The sequence below is a fragment of the Prionailurus viverrinus genome, chromosome F2 (assembly GCF_022837055.1).
Source record: "Prionailurus viverrinus isolate Anna chromosome F2, UM_Priviv_1.0, whole genome shotgun sequence".
NCBI classification, from domain to species: Eukaryota; Metazoa; Chordata; class Mammalia; order Carnivora; family Felidae; genus Prionailurus; species Prionailurus viverrinus.
Window position 1 is genome coordinate 23,480,035 of NC_062578.1, and position 22,176 is coordinate 23,502,210.

Below are 22,176 nucleotides of genomic sequence, written 5' to 3' on the forward strand. Positions count from 1 at the left end.
AATTACAGATAAGACAACTGAAACTCTAAATTACTTTCTCAAGGCTACATTAGCTGGATAATGTAGGGCAAAAATCAAGCCTGACAAATCTAGCTAAGATTAAAAAAAAAAAAAAAAAAAAAAAAAAAAAAAAAGGACTATCTGGCTTCAAGACCACTGGATGATACGGTCTCCCTCAATAATAAAGCTACTCCAAAGTAAACCTCCTTGAAGTGTCGCTCCTGGAGCTTTCTCAACACTTAACTCATGCATACCAACAACTTCTCAAAATAGGGAAATAAAGGAAAAGAAGAAAATATCATTCTGTGTTCTTTCTGGCTCTTTTCTTTATACTCACATTATAATAGCCTTCTTTAGAGATATGAAAAATCCAAACAACAATCCATAAAAAAAATGAAGAACTGTATTTAGTTACCTAGGATATACAACAATATCACAGTAACTCACACTAACATAAGGTATACTAAATTACTTCTGAATTAAACTTGAAAGTGAGCAGAGAAACAAAAGAGGGCAAGGAAAACACTGTAATTTTTTATTTAATAGTCATAGGTTAAAAGTTGCCATAAGCTGCTTAGATTCTATAAGACTCAGTGTGGGAAAGAGGAAAGCATGTAAACATAAGACAGATCACTATTTCCCATCAAGAAGTATGTATGAAAAGATAATTCCACACTACCTTGAAGACATTTATGTTTCTCAACTCTGGATGCACATGTGAGTCATCTTGAGTGCTTAAAAAAAAAAAAAACTTGATGTATGGGCCTCATCCAAGACCAATCAAATTAGAATTTCTGAGGTTAAGACTCAGGCATAAGTATTTTTTAAAGCTTCCTTGTGATTCCAATGAACAACCAAGGTTGAGAACCACTACTGTAGGTGTGTGTGTATATAACATAAAAACATATATGCATGCATACACAAATATGTATATTGTCATATAACTGGTTAATGTCCCAAGAAAACAAATGAGCTAGAGCTATGTTTAAATTTTTGATGCCAGAAATAATCATTTAGTTCATTAAAATACATTACATGTCTCAAAACTACTGGTAGACATACATCAATGAAAGTGACTTTGCTTTCCACAAAAGGGATCCAGACCCAGCAAATTAATTCTAACACTAATAATGAAAATTAGACTCATAAATGTTATATTTCCTTTAGGAATCTGCTAATTATTTTAGTACTTTCTCTTTTTAAAAAAAAATGAGCTACAGCTAAATAGGGTGGTCTATGACCAAAGCACCCTGAGCAATAACACAGGTTGGCAAAAGAATCCCCAAATCTTCTTAGAACCCAAGAGAGTCCTGGGACTGTCTAGAAACCAAAAGGTAGACCACAACAAACCTGGTCCTTTAGAGAGGGAAATTGATGACATTGAAGAAAGGGAGGGGAGGGAAGGAGAGGGAAAGCTAGAGGAATAGCCTTGAATAGGTGAGAGGAGTTGGGATCTAGCACAGAAATAGAGGGGCTGGCCGCCCTACAGGTAGTCCATCCACAGTGCAGAAGGAAAGGCAGAGTTTGGATTTAGGCCGGGATTTTGCCAAGCAAGTGCTAACCAAGGGGAGCAAAACTGCTGAGGGTCTATACAAGGTATTTGGAATTTAAGCTGGTTAAGAACTAGGTGAGGACTGAGGGAAGTGAGAAAGAGTAAAAGAGTGGTAGAAATCAATGGATTTGTGGTATGGAAGAACTACTGAAGTCAAATAGAGGGAATGAACTAGAAAGTTAGGAGGTGTAAGAGAGAGATGAATGCTTGAGATTAAAATTTTGGAGGGCCTTGCAATTATTGGTAATGATAATGTCAATAATATGATCACAGGGATGAGTGGCTGAAGGAGAATGGAAGCAAGATAATAAGAAAAGCCCAAGAAACTGAAATGTCAGCATGTTGGAACAATAATCTTTGTAGACAGTGAAATCAACAAAAATTAATACATGATGAGTCAGAGTAAAAGTGAGGCATGAGAAACATGATGGAACCACCCAGAGGTGAGCAAAATGACAACCATGTGAGGATGCGGAGGTTAGTCTATTCACATGAAATTCAAAGCTGAAGAGCTATCTCAAGGAAGAATTCCTAGAATTAGAAATGAGGAGCTACAAAGACAGACACCGGAGGAACCATAAAATACAAAAGAATAAAGTATTTATTAACACTAAAGAAGCTCAGTCTAGTACAAGACTAATGATCAACATACATCATTACATACAGCACAACAATGTCTACACCTGCATAAGGCAGGTCCTCCTGAAAGCCCAGGGCAGGGATCAGAGAAGTTTCACAGAAGTTTAGAAGATGTGGTATGTGACCTAAGTGTTCAAAAATGAATAAGAACAAAAGGCCCTCAAGGAAGGGAGGCGCTACAAGATAGGCAAAGGAGAGAGATATGAAAAAAACATGAAACATTCTAAGAAATGCAAACAGTTCAATGTGATTAAGGGCAGAAAGAGTATGAAATGAATATGAATTAATGCGTCTAAAAGAGAGTCAGGATAAATGACTTAACAGGTCTACCAAGGCCACAACTTTTTTCTCTACACAAATGATATGAATCATAAATCATATCATATTCATAAATCATTAATTTATGAATAAATTAAACTGTTGACAAGAAATCTTCATAAAAGCTTCTAATAGGGAACTGAATTAATGGATTTGAGTTTCATCTTCTATTCCTTACTTTGAAGGAGGTGCTAGAAAACAAATAATAAATAGCCAGCTGCTTTATACTGATTAACCAACTTTTAGAGAATCAATTACTTCAACATACAAAAATTTATGAAAATTATCGTAACCTTCAAATCCATGTATCAAAGAAATCTGTGTACAACTGAGATTTTTTAAAACATGTGAATAGAGTTCAAACATAAATGCATTGATTATAAACTTCTTTGTAACATGTATACATATAAACATATATGCATGAAGTTACATATATAAATATAAGCTGCTTTTCCACTTAAGAGAACAATATTATACATGAATGTATAAACAATAATAACTGGTATATACAACTTTTATAAATGATATAACTTAGAATTCCATTACATTGGGAAAGATGTCTCACTAGGTAACTGTTGCTAGATTTCCTCTGTCTCCATTTTTACTTTAGCAGTTATAATTTCATGGAAAGAATACCGCACTTGGGAGCCAAAGAACACATATTCAAGTGCTGGCACTGGCACTTATGAACTACTATTAAGCAAGTCAATTACTTTTCTCTGCCTAATTTACAAAACAGAAATCAAAAATTCACATTTCATGATTCATTAAGATTTTTGTGAAGTACTGTATCTGAAAGAGCTTTGTAAAACCATAATGAGCTATAAAATTGTTCAGTCACAGACTTCTAAACATTGGTAAAATAGGACTAAGAGCCTTCAGGTAACCTGCTGCCCCTCCCCCGCAAAATGAAGCACAATTAAAACCTGAGATGACAAATCTGATAGACTTTGATAAGCATGTCTCACCACCTCTCTTCATAACCTTACCTTCGAATGAGCAGGCCCTCTTTCTTTCAGAAGTTTATACTGGGGTTGGACTCTATTGAAACGGGCTAACTCATTTACCAGACACATTGGAGTTTTCTCTTTGGGGTTTGCCATTTTATCTTGGAGAGAAGCTGTAAATAAAAAGGCTGTAAAGTTTTTGTGAAGAATGACTTTACAAAATGGATGAAAAGCTAGTTTTGACTTTTTTCGATTGAAGTTAGATTGTAAATTTGGATTAAATTATTTTCATGAATTTTATATAAAAAAACCAAATCATCTAAAGTCTTCCATTACATGCAACAGAAATATGTATCACATTTTAAACAGTAAATTAAGGTAACTTTCTCCCTAAGTACCTAAGTTGCCCTCTCTATATTTTTTGATAACATGCTTAAAGATTTTTAAATTATATTATAATAATTTTTAATTTATAACTTCCCTTTCCTCTCAAAAAAATTCTATAATAAACACAATTCTCCCAATTCTTATTACCATAAAACTAAATTCTTTCTACCTTCTTAAATCATTTTTTCCAGTTTATTTCTTCGGAAATCTCTACACCCAACATGGGGTTCAAACTCATGACCCCAAGATCAAGAGCTGCATGCTCTATCAACAGCCAGCCAGGTGCCCCAACCTTTTTTATCATTTGGTCTGATTTTTTTTCCTTCTAATTTTGAGGCAGCATATTAACTGTAAGAGCTCTAGACTTGGGAATCAAGTCTAAGTACTAGCTCTTCCAACTATTATTTTTTAGCAACTTCCTTTTCTTTTTATTTTCTAACAAAATTTTAAAAGAAGCAAAAAGGATAATTTAACCAATGTCCGTGTCCCTACCACCTAGAACTGAAATCAGTTTTTCCATGTCTGTTTTAATTTTATTAAAAGAAAAGTATTATATTCCAGTTAAGCTCCCTTTATCCTTTCCAGAAACCACTACTATATGAATTTAGAAAATATCCCTCTGGGAGGCGCCTGGGTGTCTCTGTCAGTTAAGCATCCGACTTCGGCTCAGGTCATGATCTCGCAGTTTTTGAGTTCCAGCCGAGCATCGGGCTCTGTGCTGACAGCTCAGAGCCTGGAGCCTGCTTCATATTCTGTCTCCGTCTCTCTCTCAAAATTAAGTAAACATTAAAAAAAAAATTTAGAATATATCCCTCTGGGATATTTTAAAATACGTTTATATATGCATGCATGTATGTCCCCGAAAAAATATATAGTCTTGATATACATGTATACATATACATGTGGTTTTGTAGTCACATTAATAGTAATATTAACATAATTTAACATAATAGTAATAACATAATATTAACATAATTTTCATAACTTACTTTCTTCAATCTTCAATTATGTTTTTGATATTATAACTTATATAAATCCATTGCATTACTTTTAACTGCTGTATAATTTCCATCACAGGGAGCCTAGGCGACTCAGTCAATTAAGCCTCCAATTTCGGCTCAGATTATGATCTCCTGATTCGTGGGTTCAAGCCCCACATCAGGCTCTGTGCTGACAGCTCAGAGCCTGGAACCTGCTTCGGATTCTGTGTCTCCCTCTCTCTGCCCCTCCCCACTCACATTCTGTTTCTCAAAAATATATAAATGTTAAAAATAAAAAAATACTTAAAAAATAATAATAATAATTTCTATCACAATATCATATCGGTTTTTTAATCCCTTCCCCTACTAATAGACATTTAGGTTGCTTCAATTCTTTACTCTTACGAGTAAAAACATGTTGCCAAATGGCACGCAGAGTGAGTATACCACGTTACCTTCCCCTAGCAGTATGAGAATTACCACTTCCCCTCAAACTTGAATGGTCAGGCATTTTAATTTTTGATAATCTGATATTTGACATTTTTTGTTATCCCCATTATTATTTTAATTTGCATTCCCATTTTCCTAGTGAAGATAATCATCTTTTCATATTATTGATCATTTGGGCCTCCTTTTTTGGGAATTGCTTCCATCTTTTTTTTTAATTGATTATTTTATATATTATTATTTACCAATCTTTGCTTTCTATGTCTTATTTAAGAAATCCTTCCCTAACCTGTAAGGTCTTAATGATTCTTACTTAATTAAACGAAGCCTTCTACGCTTCACCTGTAAAATAAGGGTAATAAATCTATCCTACTTAACCCCCAGATTATCTTGACGTTAAGATTTTTAAATGTATAGTAATCTAAATACTACAGCTTCAAATTATTTTCCTAATACTATATTAAATTATTTTATCCTATATTATTCCTTCATCTCATTTATAGACACATTAACTGCTTTTTAGTTTTCTTTCATCCCCTACAAATCAGTACTAAGCAACACTTTAAAATCTAAGCATAAAACACGCAAGTGGATTACTTTCTGCCCAATAAAACTGTAGCCACCATGTGTGGAGCATACATTAAATGAATAGAAATAGCTGGTTTTAGGAACTTTATCTATAAACTTTCTGTGGCAAGTTTAATGGACAAAACAGTGTTCTCTTAACTTTTTAATACTCTTTATAGGACCAATAATTTAGTACAATAATTTGATCACAATCATTACAGTTAAGAAATCATTTGATTAAAAAACGACATAAATACCTAATAAGGCACAAGTAAAAAAGAACCTAAGCAACCACCTGTAGGACCAATACAGCTGGCAGCTGATTCTACAATTAAACCACACCCTATGTGGCCTGCAAAACAAAAAAGCAAAAAACAAAAACAAAATAAAAAAACAGTAATTGTTACTTTTTGGAACAGCACAAAAAAGACAAGAGTAAGTCAAGAGAGGTTTGAGGAAATCTGCATCTTACTTATCCCACCGTGAATTTTATAAAGTGTACCAGACAGTCAGTCACTATATAAAATACAAAGTGACCTGGACCACAACTAATTTCAGTCCTTACATACCATGGCATTAAATAACTCAAGTACAATAGATAACACAGATAACTGAATATCAAAAAGCAAAAGAAAAATGACAATTTGTTAAAAATGAGAAATACTAAAGTCTGATAAAAATCAGCCAATTTTCCATAACAGTTTAATAGCATTTATACTACTATACAATTTTCATAACTCAACAATGCTACACATTCACCTTCTACAATGCAAAAATTATTAGCACAGCAAGCATAATGTTACAATTTTATAGTGAAAAATTTTAATAGCATAGGCTTTTAATATATTAAAATGTGATTAAAATGGTAAGTATAGGGGCACCTGGGTGGCTCAGTCAGTTAAGTATCTGACTCTTGATTTCTGCTCAGGTCATGATCTCACACTTTGTGAAACAGAGGCCTCACATAGGACGCTGCGCTGCCAGCTTGGGATTCTCTCTCTCGCTCCCTCTCTGCCTTTCCCCTGCTTGCACACTCTCTCACTCTCAAAATAAATAAACATTTTTAAAAAATGGTAAGTTTATAGCTCTGTATACTTGTTTGGTTAGAAAACCTGATCTAAATCCTTTAAGAAAAGTACCAACTAATAACATGGTGTTAAACTTACATTCCATTAACTTTGATTCTCTGCTTCATAAAAAGAACATGCATCCAGTAAAACATTTTAATGTATAACTGAGGTTTTGGTGTGAAAGGTATGCAAATGCACGAAGGATCTCACTTAGGTAAAGCTTTATAACTAAAATTCAAAGGTTTAAACTTATTAAATTTACAACTAATTAGTCCTAGTTGTAACTGTTTATTTTACAAAATGGTTAGAACTTTATTTTGAATAGATATTCCTCTATCTAATCAGAAATCTTATTAGTATTAACTACTTGACAGAGTAGAGCAATAATTAAAAGACCAAAATTTTAATAAAGCATTTATCAAACTACAAAACAAATTGGTCTATAAAAGTTGAGATCCACAAATTAGCTTTCTATCTAACTTTTTTTTTTTTTAATTTTTTTTTTCAACTTTTATTTATTTTTGGGACAGAGAGAGACAGAGCATGAACGGGGGTCTATCTAACTTTTTAGAAAAGTCAACATTGCAAAAAGTGAGAAATACATACACTGTTGCACAGGTATACATTTTCAAGAGACCTAAGAATGTCCTCCCTAAAGATATTTTGAAATAGGCTTCAAGTCAGTTAGGTGGCTGGAACAGAAGTCTACTTAGAAGTAAATAAAATTAATGATAATGGGCATTGAGGAGGGCATTTATTGGAATAAGCACTGGGTGTTGTATGTAAGCCAATTTGACAATAAATTAGATTTTTAAAAACTTTTTAAATTAAAAAATAAAATATTTACCTCATATGCAAAAAAATAATTAAATTACATTAATGATAATGGATTTCACAATCTAAGTCTTGACCATTTTGAGAGAGCAACTGCCCTATGATGGTTAGGATCCTGTTTGGACATCTCTGCCACTTACTGATAGCTATATGACTTTGAGAAAGTACCGAAAACTCACTTTCCTAGACAGCAAAACAGAAATAATAGTTGTTTTTATACTACTATATAATAGTATGAGTTGAATGAGATGATGCAAGACACACAATGACAAGAATCTATTATTATTCTGATTAAAAACAATTTGTTAAAACATCATCAAATTATGAAAACATTGATACAGTTTTTATAAACCCTTTTTCACAGCCTTCCAAACTAAAATATTCTAGCTTAAAATGTTCTAGGGGCACCTGGGTGGCTCAGACAGTTAAGAGTCCAACTCTTGGTTTTGGCTCAGGTCATGAATTTCACAGCTCGTGGGATCAAGCCCTGCATCAGGCTCTGCACCCACAGAGCCTGCTTGGGATTGTCTCTCCCTCTCTCTCTGCCTCTTCCTTGTTCTCTCTCTCTCTCTCTCTCTCTCTCAAAAAATAAACTTAAATCTGTTAGGATACACTGATTTTATTCATACAAATAGACTTCTTTAACATTCTGTAAGAAACATGTATTTGTTATGTTTTCCATTGACTTATAACATCAGAAGTTTGTTTCCTCTGAAAAATTCCCAGCTGTGATATAAAAAAACATTTTTGTCATATTTGTTTTGGAATATTCTGTTTTTGTTGATATGAAATTTGTTTACATGTAATTCTCCATAACTTTGGTGAGTAACACTGGTAAATAGATATTTAACAGTACCAGCAGAGGCAACAAAAAGTAGATATACTCTATTCTTTTTGAGATATACCCTACTTTTTATATCTTTATAAAATGTCCTCTCTGGGACTTAAATCTTCACACTATATGAAAATAATGTAGCTCAGACTTTTCAATCAACAAGCAAAAATCCCTGTCCCAAAAGAGCTCAGAAGGGTACAAGAAACAGATACATATAATAAATACAATACTACAATGTAAATGCTACAATAAGGCTGTTACAGGGACTTCTTAGGTGGAGGAGGGATTAAAAGGCAGGTTTTAAGAGGTGGTGATTATATTAAAGAAAGTGAGAATTCACCAAGCTAGCAAGGGGAGAAGAGAGAAAGACAATCCAAGCCTGTCTAAGCACACATGCAGGAGAAAGCACAGAAAACATCACATTCCATCAAATACAAGTGGATCATTAGCAGAAAATAGAATGCATAGAAGGAAAGCGCAGAAAAAACTGACCAGAATCCATCAAAACACCAAAAGTTTCCTAAGCCAGAACTCACAATAGCAACATTTTTAAAGTAGTTAAATTGCAGCCAGAGCTGTTGCTAATAAAGTCTTGGTCTACCTCACCTGCCAAGGCAAGTCTCTCCACAGAAGAATCCGTTTCCATCCCTGGTCCCAGAAATGACTTGGACACAGTGTCTATGTCTCTTTGCTGGCTTCCCTTCCCCTATGCCCTGCTATTGGAAGTGACTCATCCTAATTCCCAAGTAAATAAAGGGGGGGGAAAAAAAAAACACAGAGTCAAAAAAGCAAAGATATTTACCTTCTACAGGTTCTTGCCTTCTAGGAGAAATAGAATTACTTATCCATATTTATAACTAAAACAAACCTTATAACTTCAAATTAGACTATAACCTAAGGTTGTCCAAGCAAAATCACTATCCAAGAACCAAACTCCTCTGATATAATTGCCTATTAGGGAAAAATTTAAGTTCCTACCTCATATAAACACCAAAATAAATTCCCTAAGTATTAAAATGCAAATATAAAAATAGGGCAAAAGCACAAGAAACTTTGGCTAAATACTTGTCATAATCCTATAAGGCAGAAGGCTTTTCTAGATAAGAAGAGAAACCTAGAAGCCACAGTAGGATAAACTGACAGATTTAACAACATAAAAATATAAAACTTCCATAGAGCAAAACGTACCATAAATGATGCTAAAAATGTCTACAAACTGGAGAAATACTTGCAACATGTAAAGAAAAATTGTTTAACAACTATAAAATACAAAGATGATATGAATCGATTTTTTAATCCAATAGGAATAGGGACAAAGGTATGCACAATCAAATCACAATATAATTTGAGTGAACACATCTATTCAAAAAACTAACGTCTAAACAAATAAAAAATCGAATTCCAGTGAAATGTAACTTACCATATTAAACTGATATATATGAAAAAATGATCATGTAAGTATTGGCCAGGATGTGGGAAAATGGATGCAAACTCTACTGATGCAAATATAACTTAGTACAAACCTTCTAGTGAGCAATCTGACAATACTGTTTATAGTTTCATTTGCATCTATCTTTAAAACAGCAATTCTACAGACTCACATAAAATATACACAGTGACAATCTGTATAGCAAGACTGTATTACCAAGAATTATAAACAAGCTAAATATTTACCTATCAATAAGTAATTAAATAAACTACAATGGGATGTGCAACCTTGCAAAGATGAGGTACAGAGCTTATGCACTGACATGGGAAACATTACAAGAGGTCAAAAGAAAAACAGATACAACAGCCTACTGTCTAGTCTTATTTTTATTTTTTTACATCAAACATGTGCCTGTGTATTAAGGGAGAAATGGAACTGGCAGGGAACAGAGGGACTCTTCACTTTCTACTTTCAAGTATCCCACTGTTCTACCATTTTTACACTAAACATACAGATTAAGCTTTGTATTAAAGAAGTTATTTTACAAAGTCATACCAAAAGTAGGGAATGATTTATAGTGTAAAAGTCTTAGACTCTAATTATTGTTGTCCTTTCTAGTCTTTATAGGGCCACCACGGTTCTGTAAACAAGATGCTCAAGAACCTAACTTAAAGCAGGCCGTGTCATGTCTACAATCCCTAACTTTTACAAAGGAAGCCACCTTGGGATTTAAACACAGCTAAAATATGGTAGCCTTACCAACATTTGATATGGTTAGCCTTCATAACTTTAGTTATTCTAATAGCTGTGTAATGGTATCTCACTGTGGTTTTAATTTGCATTTCCCTACTGACTACTGATGTTGATCATCTTTTCATCTTTGACACACTCTCTGTATTTATCCTATAGTGAAGTATCCACCTGAATATTTTACCCATTTTTAATTAGGTTATTTTTCTTATTGTTTTATTTGTAGAGTTCTTTATATAATCCAAATATGAGTCATTAATCAGTTATATGTTTCACAAAGATTTTCTCCCACAATGTGTCATCTCTTTTCATTCTCTTACCAGTGTCTTTCGAAGAGCAGACTTTAATAAAATCTAGTTTATCAACTTATCCATTTATATATTATGCTCTTGGTGTTGTATCTAAGAAATCATTACCTAGTTCAGGGCTCTAAGATTTTCTCCTAAGTTTTCTTCTACAAGCTTTATAGTTTTAGGTTGCACATTTAAGTCCCTGAGCCATTTTGAATTAATTTTCATATATGTTGCAAAGTATGGATTCAATTTCATTTTTTATATATCAATATCCAATGCTCAGGCAGTATATGTGAAAAACACTTGTATTTTTTCCACTGTATTGCTTTTTATGGCTTTGTCAAAATCAATTATTTACATCTAAGTGGGCTTACTTCTGGACTTACCTCTTATGTTTCATTGATTTATTTGTCTAGCTTTATGCCAATGCTATTTTTACTGCAGCTTTATGGTATTTCTTTTTTAATTTTTTTTTTTACCATTTACTTATTTTAGAGAGACAGAGAGAGGCAGAGCATGAGCAGGGGAGGGGGAGAGAGAGAATCTGAAAGCAGGCTCCAGGCTCTGAGCTGTTTGTTAGCACAGAGCCTGACGCAAGGTTCAAACCCATGAACTGCAAGACCATGACCTGAGCTGAAGTCAGACGCTCAACCGACTGAGCCACCCAGGCGCCCCTATAGTATTTCTTGAAATTAGGTAGTATTGTCCCCCAACACTGTTCTTTTTCACATTTATTTTGGCTATTCTAAATTCTCATATTTACATATGAATTTTATTTTAGGCAAACATGCCTGCAAAAATTAGAGAAGTCCCTTGAATCTATAGATTAATTTGGTGAAAATCAACATTTTAACAAAGTTGAGTTTTCCAACTCATGTACAAGATATACAACTAATTCTCATTACTGGAATAATAATATCTAATGATAATTATGTTCTAGAATGTCACCATGAACAGTGAATTATCAAATACCAAACCATTGCTGCTAGGGGAAAAACAGGTTCCTACATACCTCTGGTCATGACATTGTTCTCAATCAATACATAATATAGTTTTACGTGTGTTTCTGGTTGAAGACCCCCTATCTAGTATATATCGTTGATTCATTAACACTAAACTCAGAGCTGACAGCACTGTAACCTTTGCCTGAACAAAGCTTATCTAAATACATGTATCTTCTCCATAAGGTACATTACAACTTTCTTATGCTTAGGAAGACTACAAAGCACTTCCATGCTTAGGAGCCATTTTAAACAGCTAAATCACCAACAAAAAAAACCCACAAAAATGCTAAAAATGTGGCACTAAATAAACCAAGGACACCTGCTTAATGCATGACAGCTAGAACAAGAAAACAGAATGTCACCTTGTTCATCCTGAATTCAGACTGCGCATATCGGGCAACTCAAATTTTGTGCCACTCTGCAAAGCACTCCAAGTATTGATTTGGGGATTAGAAATAAATTTCAGCAAATAGGTCAACTCAAAACACAGAATCTGTGGAGCGCCTGGGTGGCTCAGTCGGTTAAGCGTCCAACTTCGGCTCAGGTCATGATCTCATGGTTCCCTGGTTCAAGCCCCACATTGAGCTCTGTGCTGACAGCTCAGAGCCTGGAGCCTGCTTCAGATTCTGTGTCCCTCTTTCTGCCCCTCACCCACTCGCACTGTGTCTCACTGTCTCTCAAAAATAAACATTAAAAAGAAAATACAGGGGCGCCTGGGTGGCTCAGTCGGTTGAGCGACCGACTTCGGCTCAGGTCATGATCTCATGGTTTGTGAGCTCAAGCCCCGCGTCGGGCTCTGTGCTGACAGCTCGGAGCCTGGAGCCTGCTTCTGATTCTGTGTCTCCCTCTCTCTCTCCTCTCCCCAGCTCATGTTCTGTCTCTTTCTGTCTCAGAAATAAATAAACATTTAAAAAAATTTTTTTAAATAAAAAATAAAAAGAAAATACAAAATCTGTGAATAAGGAACAGCTGTATCTCTCAATTTATTTCAGTATCCTTCGCTTTCTCTCAACAGTATTTTGTAGTTCTCAATTTTCTTTAACATATTTTGTTAGATTAATCAGTATTTCATATTTTTGTATTGTTGTAAATGGTATTTTTTACTTGAACTTCTGATTGTTCCTTGCTACTTTATAGAAACACAACTGATTTTTGTATATTAATCTTGTATCCTTAAACTCATTCAACTGGTGCTAATAGTATTGTGAGATTTTTACATATACAGTCAGGTCATCTGTGAATAAGGATAGTTTTATTCCTTCCTTTCTCATGTGAATAACATTTTTTTTCTTCCCTGATTGCACTAGCTAGAACCTCAGGGCAATATTCAATAAGATGGTAAAAAAGTAAACATCTCTCTCTTCTTCCTTATATCATAAAGAAAGTATTTAACCTTTCACCGGTAAGTACAATGTCAGCAAATTAGGTTTGTCATGAATGTCCATTATCAGATTGAGGAATCCCACTTCTATTCTTAGTTTTGTAAAGGTTTTTTTTTTTTTTCAATCAGGAAGGTTACTGGATTAGTCAAGTGATTTTTCCACACCATGACTTTTACTTGTTAGTTTGTAAATATGGTGAATTATATGGGTTTTTTTGAATGTTAAACCAACCTTGCATTCCTGGGATAAACCCCAAGTGGTCATGACATATTAACCTTTTAATACACAGTTGAATTTGACTTGCTGAAATTTGGCTTAAATGTTTTGCATCTATGCTTGCAAGTAGTATTATTCTAAAGTTCTCTTATAATGTCTTTGTCTGGTTCTGGTTCCCCAGCAATGCTGGCATCATAGGCTTTGGAAAATATTCCCTCCACTTCAAATATTTTAGAAAAGATGATACAGAAATGATAGTATTTCTTCCTATAGTGTTTTGTGCAATTCACCAATGAAACTAGTTGGACCTGGAGTTTTCTTTGTGGGCAGACTTTTAACTACAATTTCAATTTCTTTAAATCATAGGGAGCTATTCAGATTATCTACTATTTTCTTCTGCTTCCTTTGAGATTAAATTACTCTTCTTTTTTCTAGTTTGTTAAGATAGAAGCTGAAGTCATTTGAGATTTGTCTTCTTTTCTAATACAGATATTTAGAGCTATAGATTTCCCTCTGTTTTAGCATTATCTTTTAAAATGCTGTTTCTATCCTCATTCAGTTTAAAATATTTACCAATTTCTTTTTTGATTTCTTCTAACAATGGATTATTTATAAACATGCTATTTAATTTCCAAACATTTGGGAAATTTTCCAAGGATCTTTCTATTAATGATTTCTAATTTAATTCCACTGTGGTCTGGGAGAGTCTTTATGAATTCAATCCTTTTGAATTTATTGACACTTCTTTTATAGCCCAATCTTGGTAAATATAGTCTATCTTGGTAAATGTTCAGTGTAAACTTCTGAACAAATGTATTTTCTGCTCTTCTTTTTTTTTTTTTTTTTTTAATTTTTTTTTTTCAACGTTTATTTTTTTTGGGACAGAAAGAGACAGAGCATGAACGGGGGAGGGGCAGAGAGAGAGGGATTTTCTGCTCTTCTTGAGTAGAGTGTTCTCTAAATCCAGTTAGGTCAAGGTGAATTGAATTCTCAACTCAACAACTCAACTGTATCTTTGGTAATTTTCTGCCCACTTGTTATATCAATTATTGAGAGGGGTGACTGAAATCTCTGGCTATAATTGTGAATTTCTCTTTGCATTTCTGCTCATTTTGTTTTGCATGTTTTGAAGCTCGGTTTAAGTGTATAAACATTAAGCCTGCTATGTCCTCTTGATTAAATGACCCCATTATTATGAAATGATCTTCTTTACCCCAGATAATACTGAAAGTTCCTTCGTCTGAAATTAATAAACTCAGTCCAAGTTTCTTTCAACTAGGTTAACATGTTACATCTTTTTCTACTTTTTTACTTTTAATCTATTTGTGTTTATAGTTAAAAGTACTTCTTATAGCCAAGTAAATGGTTGGATCTTTTTATTCAATCTTGGCCTTTAAATAGGGATGTTTAGAATATTTATATTTGTACTTAATATGGTTATTCATTATAACATATCATCTTACTATTTATTTTATACAGTATTTGTCCCAAATGATCTTTTTTCCCTTTTCATGTTGTCATGACTTCTATTGTATTAATTTCTGCATGATTAAATTCTACTTTGGCTTATTAGTTATGACTGTTTTCCTATTTTAGTGGCTGCATTAGAGTTTACAATATAGATCTCTAACTTACAACAGTCTACCTTTAAATGATCTACCATCTAATGTAGAGTATAAGAATCTCTATATTTCCTTTTTTCCCTCAGCCTTTACGCTGTTATCTGGCATTTTACTTTTATGTATGTTATAAACCATACAATAGCTTGTTAATATTTTTACTTTAAGCAAATATATTTTAAAGAGATTAAATAAGAAACAAATTCTAGGGGCTCCTGGGTGGCTCAGTCAGTTGACTGACTCTTGATTTTGGCTTAGGTCATGATACTAGGGTCATGGAATCAAGCCCCATGTCAGGCTCTGTGCTGAGCATAAGCCTGCTTGGGATTCTCTCTCTCTCTGCCCTTCTGCCCCTCTCCCCCACTCACACTCTCTCTCTAAAATAAAATTCTTTAAAAAAAAAATAACAAATTCCATATATTTACCCAAGTAGTTACCGTTTCTTGTGGGTCTTTTGGCTTTGTTTTTATTTTTATTCAACTGGTATCACTTTCCTGCTGTCTGTAGGACATACTTTAAAATCTTCCTTAAGGGGGGGGGGGGGGGGAGAGAGGGTGTTAGCAATTAATTTCCTCAGCTCCTCTGTGTTTGAAAATAAATTTTCAACATGTTTGTTTCTGAAACATATTTTTGCCAGGTACAGAATCCTAGGTTGATTTTTTTCATCTTTCAATACATTAAACATATTATTCCACTGTTTTCTTGCTTATATTGTTTCTGACAAGAAATCTAATGTCATCTTTATCTTTGTTCCTATGCACACAACTTGATCATGTCTATTTTTTCTCTGACTTTTAAGATTTTCTCTTTATCATTTGCATTTGGTAATTTGATTATGATAAGCCTCGGGGTAGTTTCCTTTATATTTCTTAAACTTGGTAACTCATTGAACTTGTTTATGATTGTATCTTAATAAAATTTATTTGGGAAGTTCTGGTTTATGGTTTCATCTTAATAAAATTTATTTGGTGGCACATGGGTGGCTCAGTCAGTTACGTGTCCGACTTCAGCTCAGGTCATGATCTCATGGTTCATGGGTTCAAGCCCCACACTGGGTTCTGTGCTGACAGCTCAGAGCCTGGAGCCTGCTTCAGATTCTTTGTCTCCCTCTCTCTCTGGCTTCCCCCACTTGTGCTCTGTCTCTCTCTGTCTCTCAAAAATAAAACGTTAAAAAAAAGTTTAAAAAAATACATAAATATAAATAAATAAACATTAAAAGGTATTTGAAAAAACTTATTTGGAAAGTTTTTGGCAACTACTTCTGGAAGTATATACACACTTAATCTTTTTCCTGCAAGATCTAATCTGTGATTTATCTCATCCACTATACTTTTCATCTCAGATGTAGTTTTTATCTTTAAAAGTTCTATATGGATCTTTTTGCATCTTATATGTTTCTTACTTTCTGAACATATGGAATATAATTATAACAAATAGTTTTAAAATCCTCAGCTAATTCTATCATCTGTATCAATTCTGTGCCCCCATGATAGATTATTCTCATGTTTTTATGTTCCTGTGCATCTATGGGAATCTTTAACTGAATGACACGCACTTGTGTGCTGGTGTTTCCCAGCCCTATAAATATTCCTGAACTTTGTTCTGGGATGCAGTTAAGTAACTTGGAAATATATTGTTTCTTTCAAGACTTGCTGTTATAATTTGCAACTCAGTTCCAGAGCAACATCTCCTCAACCAGGGGAATGTGGCAAGCTCCACACCTCAGTTGCCACGGCTTGTGCCACATCCTGGTAAGTCTCTCAATGCAACAGACTAGGGCAATTGCAGGCTCACCTCACTTGTTTCTTATCACTCAGAGATCCCTGACTCTCATTGCTTCACATGCAGTGTCTTCAGAACTGTTATTTTATGTACTTAGTTTTATGGAACAGGGAGTTGTTTCATGATAAGTATAAATAAAGTCCCTATTACTACATATGAGCCAGATGCAAACTGTACTTTTAGTCTATCTTTATCTTTATATTCAAAGTTTCTCAACACCATATATTTGACAACTGCTTTTCTAGCCAATCTGAGTATCTGCCTTTTAACTAGATTTAGATCATTTATATTTAATGTAATTATCAAAAAGAGATCTAAATATACTATTTTGCTATTTTTGTTTCATCTCCTGTTTATTCATTTTTTCATCTTTACCTACTTTCTTGTGGACTGATTAGGTTTTAATATTCAATTCATCTCCCCTATAGCTTATAAGTTATTTTTCTTTTTTTACAGCAATTGCTCTAAAATATACACACTTCAAATAAATATTATGCCCCTTTGTATATGGTATAAGGACCTAACAATACCATACTTCCCATTCTCCTGTACCATTCTTTATGCTACTGACACCAATCTACTTCTATGTATACTATAAGCCACCAATTCATTGTTATTACTTTTGATTTAATTAATCAACTCTTTTGAAAAGTTTAAAAATGCAGAAAATGTCTTACATTTACTCCATATTTTACCATTTCTTACACTCTTCATTCCTTTTCACAGATCCAAATTTCCATGTGTTAGTAATTTTTCTCTTGCCTAAATAACTTCAAGACCTCTTGCAGTGCAAGTCTGCTAAAAATAAATTCTCTCAAATTGTTTCTCAAATCATATACCTGGATAAGGAATTGACACCTATAATACATAAAGAACCCTTACATCTCAACAACAAAAAATAAATCCCAATCAAAAAATGGGGGAGTCTTTTGGGTTTTCTATGTATAGTATTCTGTCATCTTCAGGTGGTGACCATTTTACTTATTCCTTTCCAATCTGGATGCCTTTTATTTCTTTTTCCTGCTAATTGCTGTGGCTAGGATTTCCAACACTATGTTGAATAAAAGTGGTGACAGTGGGCATCCTTGTCTTGTTCCTGATCTTAGAGGGAAAGCTTATAGCTGTTCACCACTGAGTATAATGGTAACTGTGTGTTTACTATATATTGCTTTTGTTATGTTGAGGTACATTCCCTCTGTAGCCACTTTGTTGAGAGTTTTTATCACAAATGTTTAAATTTGTCAAATGCTTTTTCTGCATCTATAAAGATGATCATGCAATTCTTTCCTTCATTTGGTTAATGTGTTGTACCATGTTGGTTGGCTGATGGATGCTGAATCATTCCTTGCATCCCTTGAATAAATCCTACTTGATCTTGGCTTATGATCCTTTCAATGTATTGTTGCATTCAGTTTGCTAACATTTTGTTGAGAATTTTTGCATCAATGTTCATATCAGTGATGTTGCCCTATAATTTTTAAAAATCTTTTATATGGTATCCATGTCTGGGTTGTTATCCAGGTAATGCTAGCCTCATAAAATGAGTTTGGACGTATTCCCTCCTCTTCAATATTTTGGAAGAGTTTGAAAAGGATAGGTGTTAAATCTTTCTAAATTTTGGTAGAAGTCACCAGCAAAACTACCTGGTCTTGGGACTTTGGCTTGTTGGGAAGTTTTCCATTACTAATCAATCTCAGCATAACTGGTTCATTCAGATTTTCTATTTCTTCATGATTCAGTCCAGGAAGATAGTTGTTTCTAGGCATTTATCCATTTCTTCTAGGTTGTCCAATTTGTTAGCATATATTTCTTGTTAGTCTCTTACCCTTTGTACAGTGGTGTCAGTTTTAATTTCTCCTCTTGCATTTTGATTTTGATGATTAGAGCCTTCTCTTTTTTCTTGGTTATTAGTCTACCTAAAAATTTGTCAATGTTATCTTTTCAAATAATCAGCTCTTAGTTTTATTGATCTGTTCTATTGTTTCTGTCTCTTTCATTTAGTTCTGCTCTGATTGCTATTATTTCTTTTCTTCTACTAACTTTGAGAGCTTTATTTGTTCTTTTTTTTCTAGCTCCCTTAGGTGCAAAGTTAGATTATTGGAGATTTTTGTTTCTTGAGGTAGTCCTATATTCCTATAATATTCCCTCTTAGAACTGCTTTTGCTGTATCCCAAAGATTTTGGTATATCATAGTTCTATTTTCATTTATCTCTCAGAATTTTTCTTATTTCTTTGATTTCTTCAATGGTCACTGGGTAGCATGTTGTTTAACCTCCCCATTTTCAAGTTTTCTTCTTGTAATTGATTTCTAGTTTCATACCATTGTAATCAGAAAAGATGCTCAATAGAATTTAATCTTTTTTAATTTACTGAAGCTTAACTGGTGGCCTAACATGTGATCTAACCTAAAATGGCCTATGTGCACTTGAGAATAATGTTTGTTGTTGCTTTTATATAGAATGTTCTGTATATATTAAATCTATATGGTGTCATTTAAGGCTGAGGTTTCCTTATTAATTTGCTGTCTGGATGATCTATTCATTGATATAATGGGGTGTTAAAGTCCCCTACTATTTCGGTATTGCTATCAATTTCTCCCTTTAGATCTGTTAATATTTGCTTGATAAATCTTGATGTTCCTATGTTGGGTCCATATATATTTATTATGTCTTCTTTTTGGATTGACCCCTTTATCATTATGTAATGTCCTTCCTTGTCTATTATTATAATTTTTGTTTTAAAGTCAATTTTCTTTGCTAAAAGTGTAACCGTACTGCTTTCTTTCATTTTTTTTAATAAGCTCTATGCCCACCATGGGGCTTGAACTCATTACCCTAAAATCAAGAGTTGCATGCTCCACCACCTGAGCCAGCTAGGCATCCTTCCAGGTTTCTTTCAATTCCTATTTACATGGAATATCTTTCTCTATCCTTTCATTTTTAGTCTGTGTATGTCCTTATTTCTGAAGTGAGACTCTTGTAGGCAGCATATAGATGGGTCTTGCTTTTTTTTTTTTTTTTAAATCCATTCAGCCACTGCATCTGTTGGTTGGAGAGTTTAGGCCATTTACTGAAAGCAACTATTGATAGGTGTGTACTTTTTTCAATTTTGTTCAGTCTACTGGCTGTTTTCATAGTTCCTCTGTTCCTTTCTTCTTTCTCTTCCATTGTGGTTTGATGGCTTTCTTTAGTGTTCTGTTCATCTTCCTTCTCATTCACTTCTGTGTATTTATTGTAACTTTTTGTTTTGTGGTTACCATGAAGTTCATATATAACTTACTATGTATATAATGGTCTGCTTTGAATTGATAGCAATTAAATTTGCACATATTCCAAAACACATTTTCTCCACCCTGCCCCCGTTTTATATTTTTCATGTCATGTTTTACATCATTTCATTCAGTCTTTAACTAATTAGCATAGTTTTATTTAATTTTATTATTTTTGTCTTTTTTTTAATTTTCTTTTTACATTTATTTTTTGAGAGACACAGAGAGACAGAGCACAAGTTGGGGAGGGGCAGAGACAGAAGGAGACACAGAATCCATAGCAGGCTCCAGGCTCCGTGATGTCAGCACAGAGTCCAACGTGGGGCTCGAACTCACAAACCGTGAGATCATGACCTAAGCCAAAGTCAGATGCTTAACCGACTGAGCCACCCAGGTGCCCCTATTTTTGTCTTTTTTTAAGCTTCAAACTTGCTTTGTAAGTGATTGATCCACTACCTTTACTATATATTTACCTTTTCCAGAGAGATTTTTACTTTCATACATTTGCTTGTTATTGCCACCTCTTTTCAGTTTAGAGAAGTCCCTTTAACATTTCTTGTAAAGCTGGTTTAGTAGTGATGAACTCCTCTAGGTTTTGATTATCTGAACAATTCTTAATCTCTCCTTCAATTCTGAATGATAACCTTACCAACTAGAGAATTCTTGGTTGGCAGTTTTTTCCACTCAGCACTTTGAACATGTCATGCTGCTCTCTTCTAGCTTGCAAAGTTTCTGCTGAAAACTCTGCTGATAGCCTTATGACATTTCCCTTTTATGTAACAAGTTTTCTCCCGCTACTTTGAAGATTCTCTCTCTAATTTTAATTACAATGTACCTTGATGTGGATCTCTTTGGGTTCATTTTATTTGGAATTCTCTCATGGACCTGTACGTATATTTCATTCCCCAGATTAGAAGTTTTCCACCATGATTTTTTCAGATAAGTTTTCTGCCCCTTTCTCTCTCTTTTCTTTCTAGGACCCAAATATAGTGAATGTTATTCCACTTGATAGTGTCCGAAAGAAAAATCCCTTATCTTCATTTTCTTAACTTTTTTTTCTTCTTGCTAATGTGTCTACATGACTTCTATTGCTTTGCCATCCAGGTCAATGATCCAATATTCAGCTCATCCAGCTCATACAGTCTGTGTATTTTTCAGTTCAGTTATTTTACTCTTCAGCTCTGTAACTTTTGTTCGGACCTTTCTTACATTGTCTCTTTATGGAAGATCTCACTGTGTTCATCTATTCTTCTCCCAAGTTCAGTGAGGATCTTTATGACCATTACTTTAAATTCTTTATCAGGCTGGTTGTTTATCTCCATTTCATTAATGTCATTTTCTGGTGTTTTATCTTGTTCCTTCATTTGGAACATATTCTCTGTCTCCTCATTTTGCATGACTCTTGTTTGTTTCTATGTATCAGGCAAATCAAATCACCTCTCCTAGTCTTGAAGGAGTGGCCTTGTGTAGAAGATGTCATATGTACCTCAAAAGCACAATTCCCTGTGTGGGCTGCCTGCACTGTCTACTGTGGCGGCACCATGTCTCCAGCACAGGGTGAATGAGGCTGACACCTGGCTCAACTGCATGTGGCTGCGTGCGGCTTTCACCTGGTTGCAACACGTGACTGCACTGTGGGAATGGGCAGGGTTCTCAGCTGGGTGTGCCCACTGTCTCCAGGAATTTGAGATATAGCTGCAAAGTGGTTCCCACCAGCACCAACATTAGCAAGGTAGGATGAGGTCACAAATACAGCACCTACCAATGCCTCCATCCCCAGAGAAAAGTCCCAACAGTTTCCTGACAGACGCTTTAAAATTACTAAGTGGGTCTTCTTCACAGAGGCACTTTTCAAAT

At 34.2% G+C, this 22,176-nt stretch overlaps 1 protein-coding gene across 20 annotated transcripts in view; it reads right to left on the minus strand.

Annotated features, from left to right (window-relative positions):
- STAU2 (staufen double-stranded RNA binding protein 2) overlaps positions 1–22,176 on the minus strand; it is a 310,084-nt gene that overhangs the window by 270,958 nt on the left and 16,950 nt on the right. For 12 of the 20 annotated variants that reach the window (XR_007148653.1, XR_007148652.1, XM_047842650.1 and 9 more), the window contains 2 exons: positions 9,183–9,311; positions 3,499–3,629 (listed from right to left, as the gene is read on the minus strand). The exons of 4 other annotated variants lie outside the window; for them this stretch is intronic. Coding sequence is in view for 13 of the 16 variants with exons in the window: in XM_047842650.1 (XP_047698606.1) it covers positions 3,499–3,629; positions 9,183–9,222 (171 nt within the window). In the remaining 3 variants the exon portion in view is untranslated. Of the gene's footprint in view, positions 1–3,498; positions 3,645–9,182; positions 9,312–22,176 lie in introns of those variants that run through there. 4 more of the 20 variants (XM_047842652.1, XM_047842654.1, XM_047842655.1 and 1 more) reach the window with 3 other exon arrangements.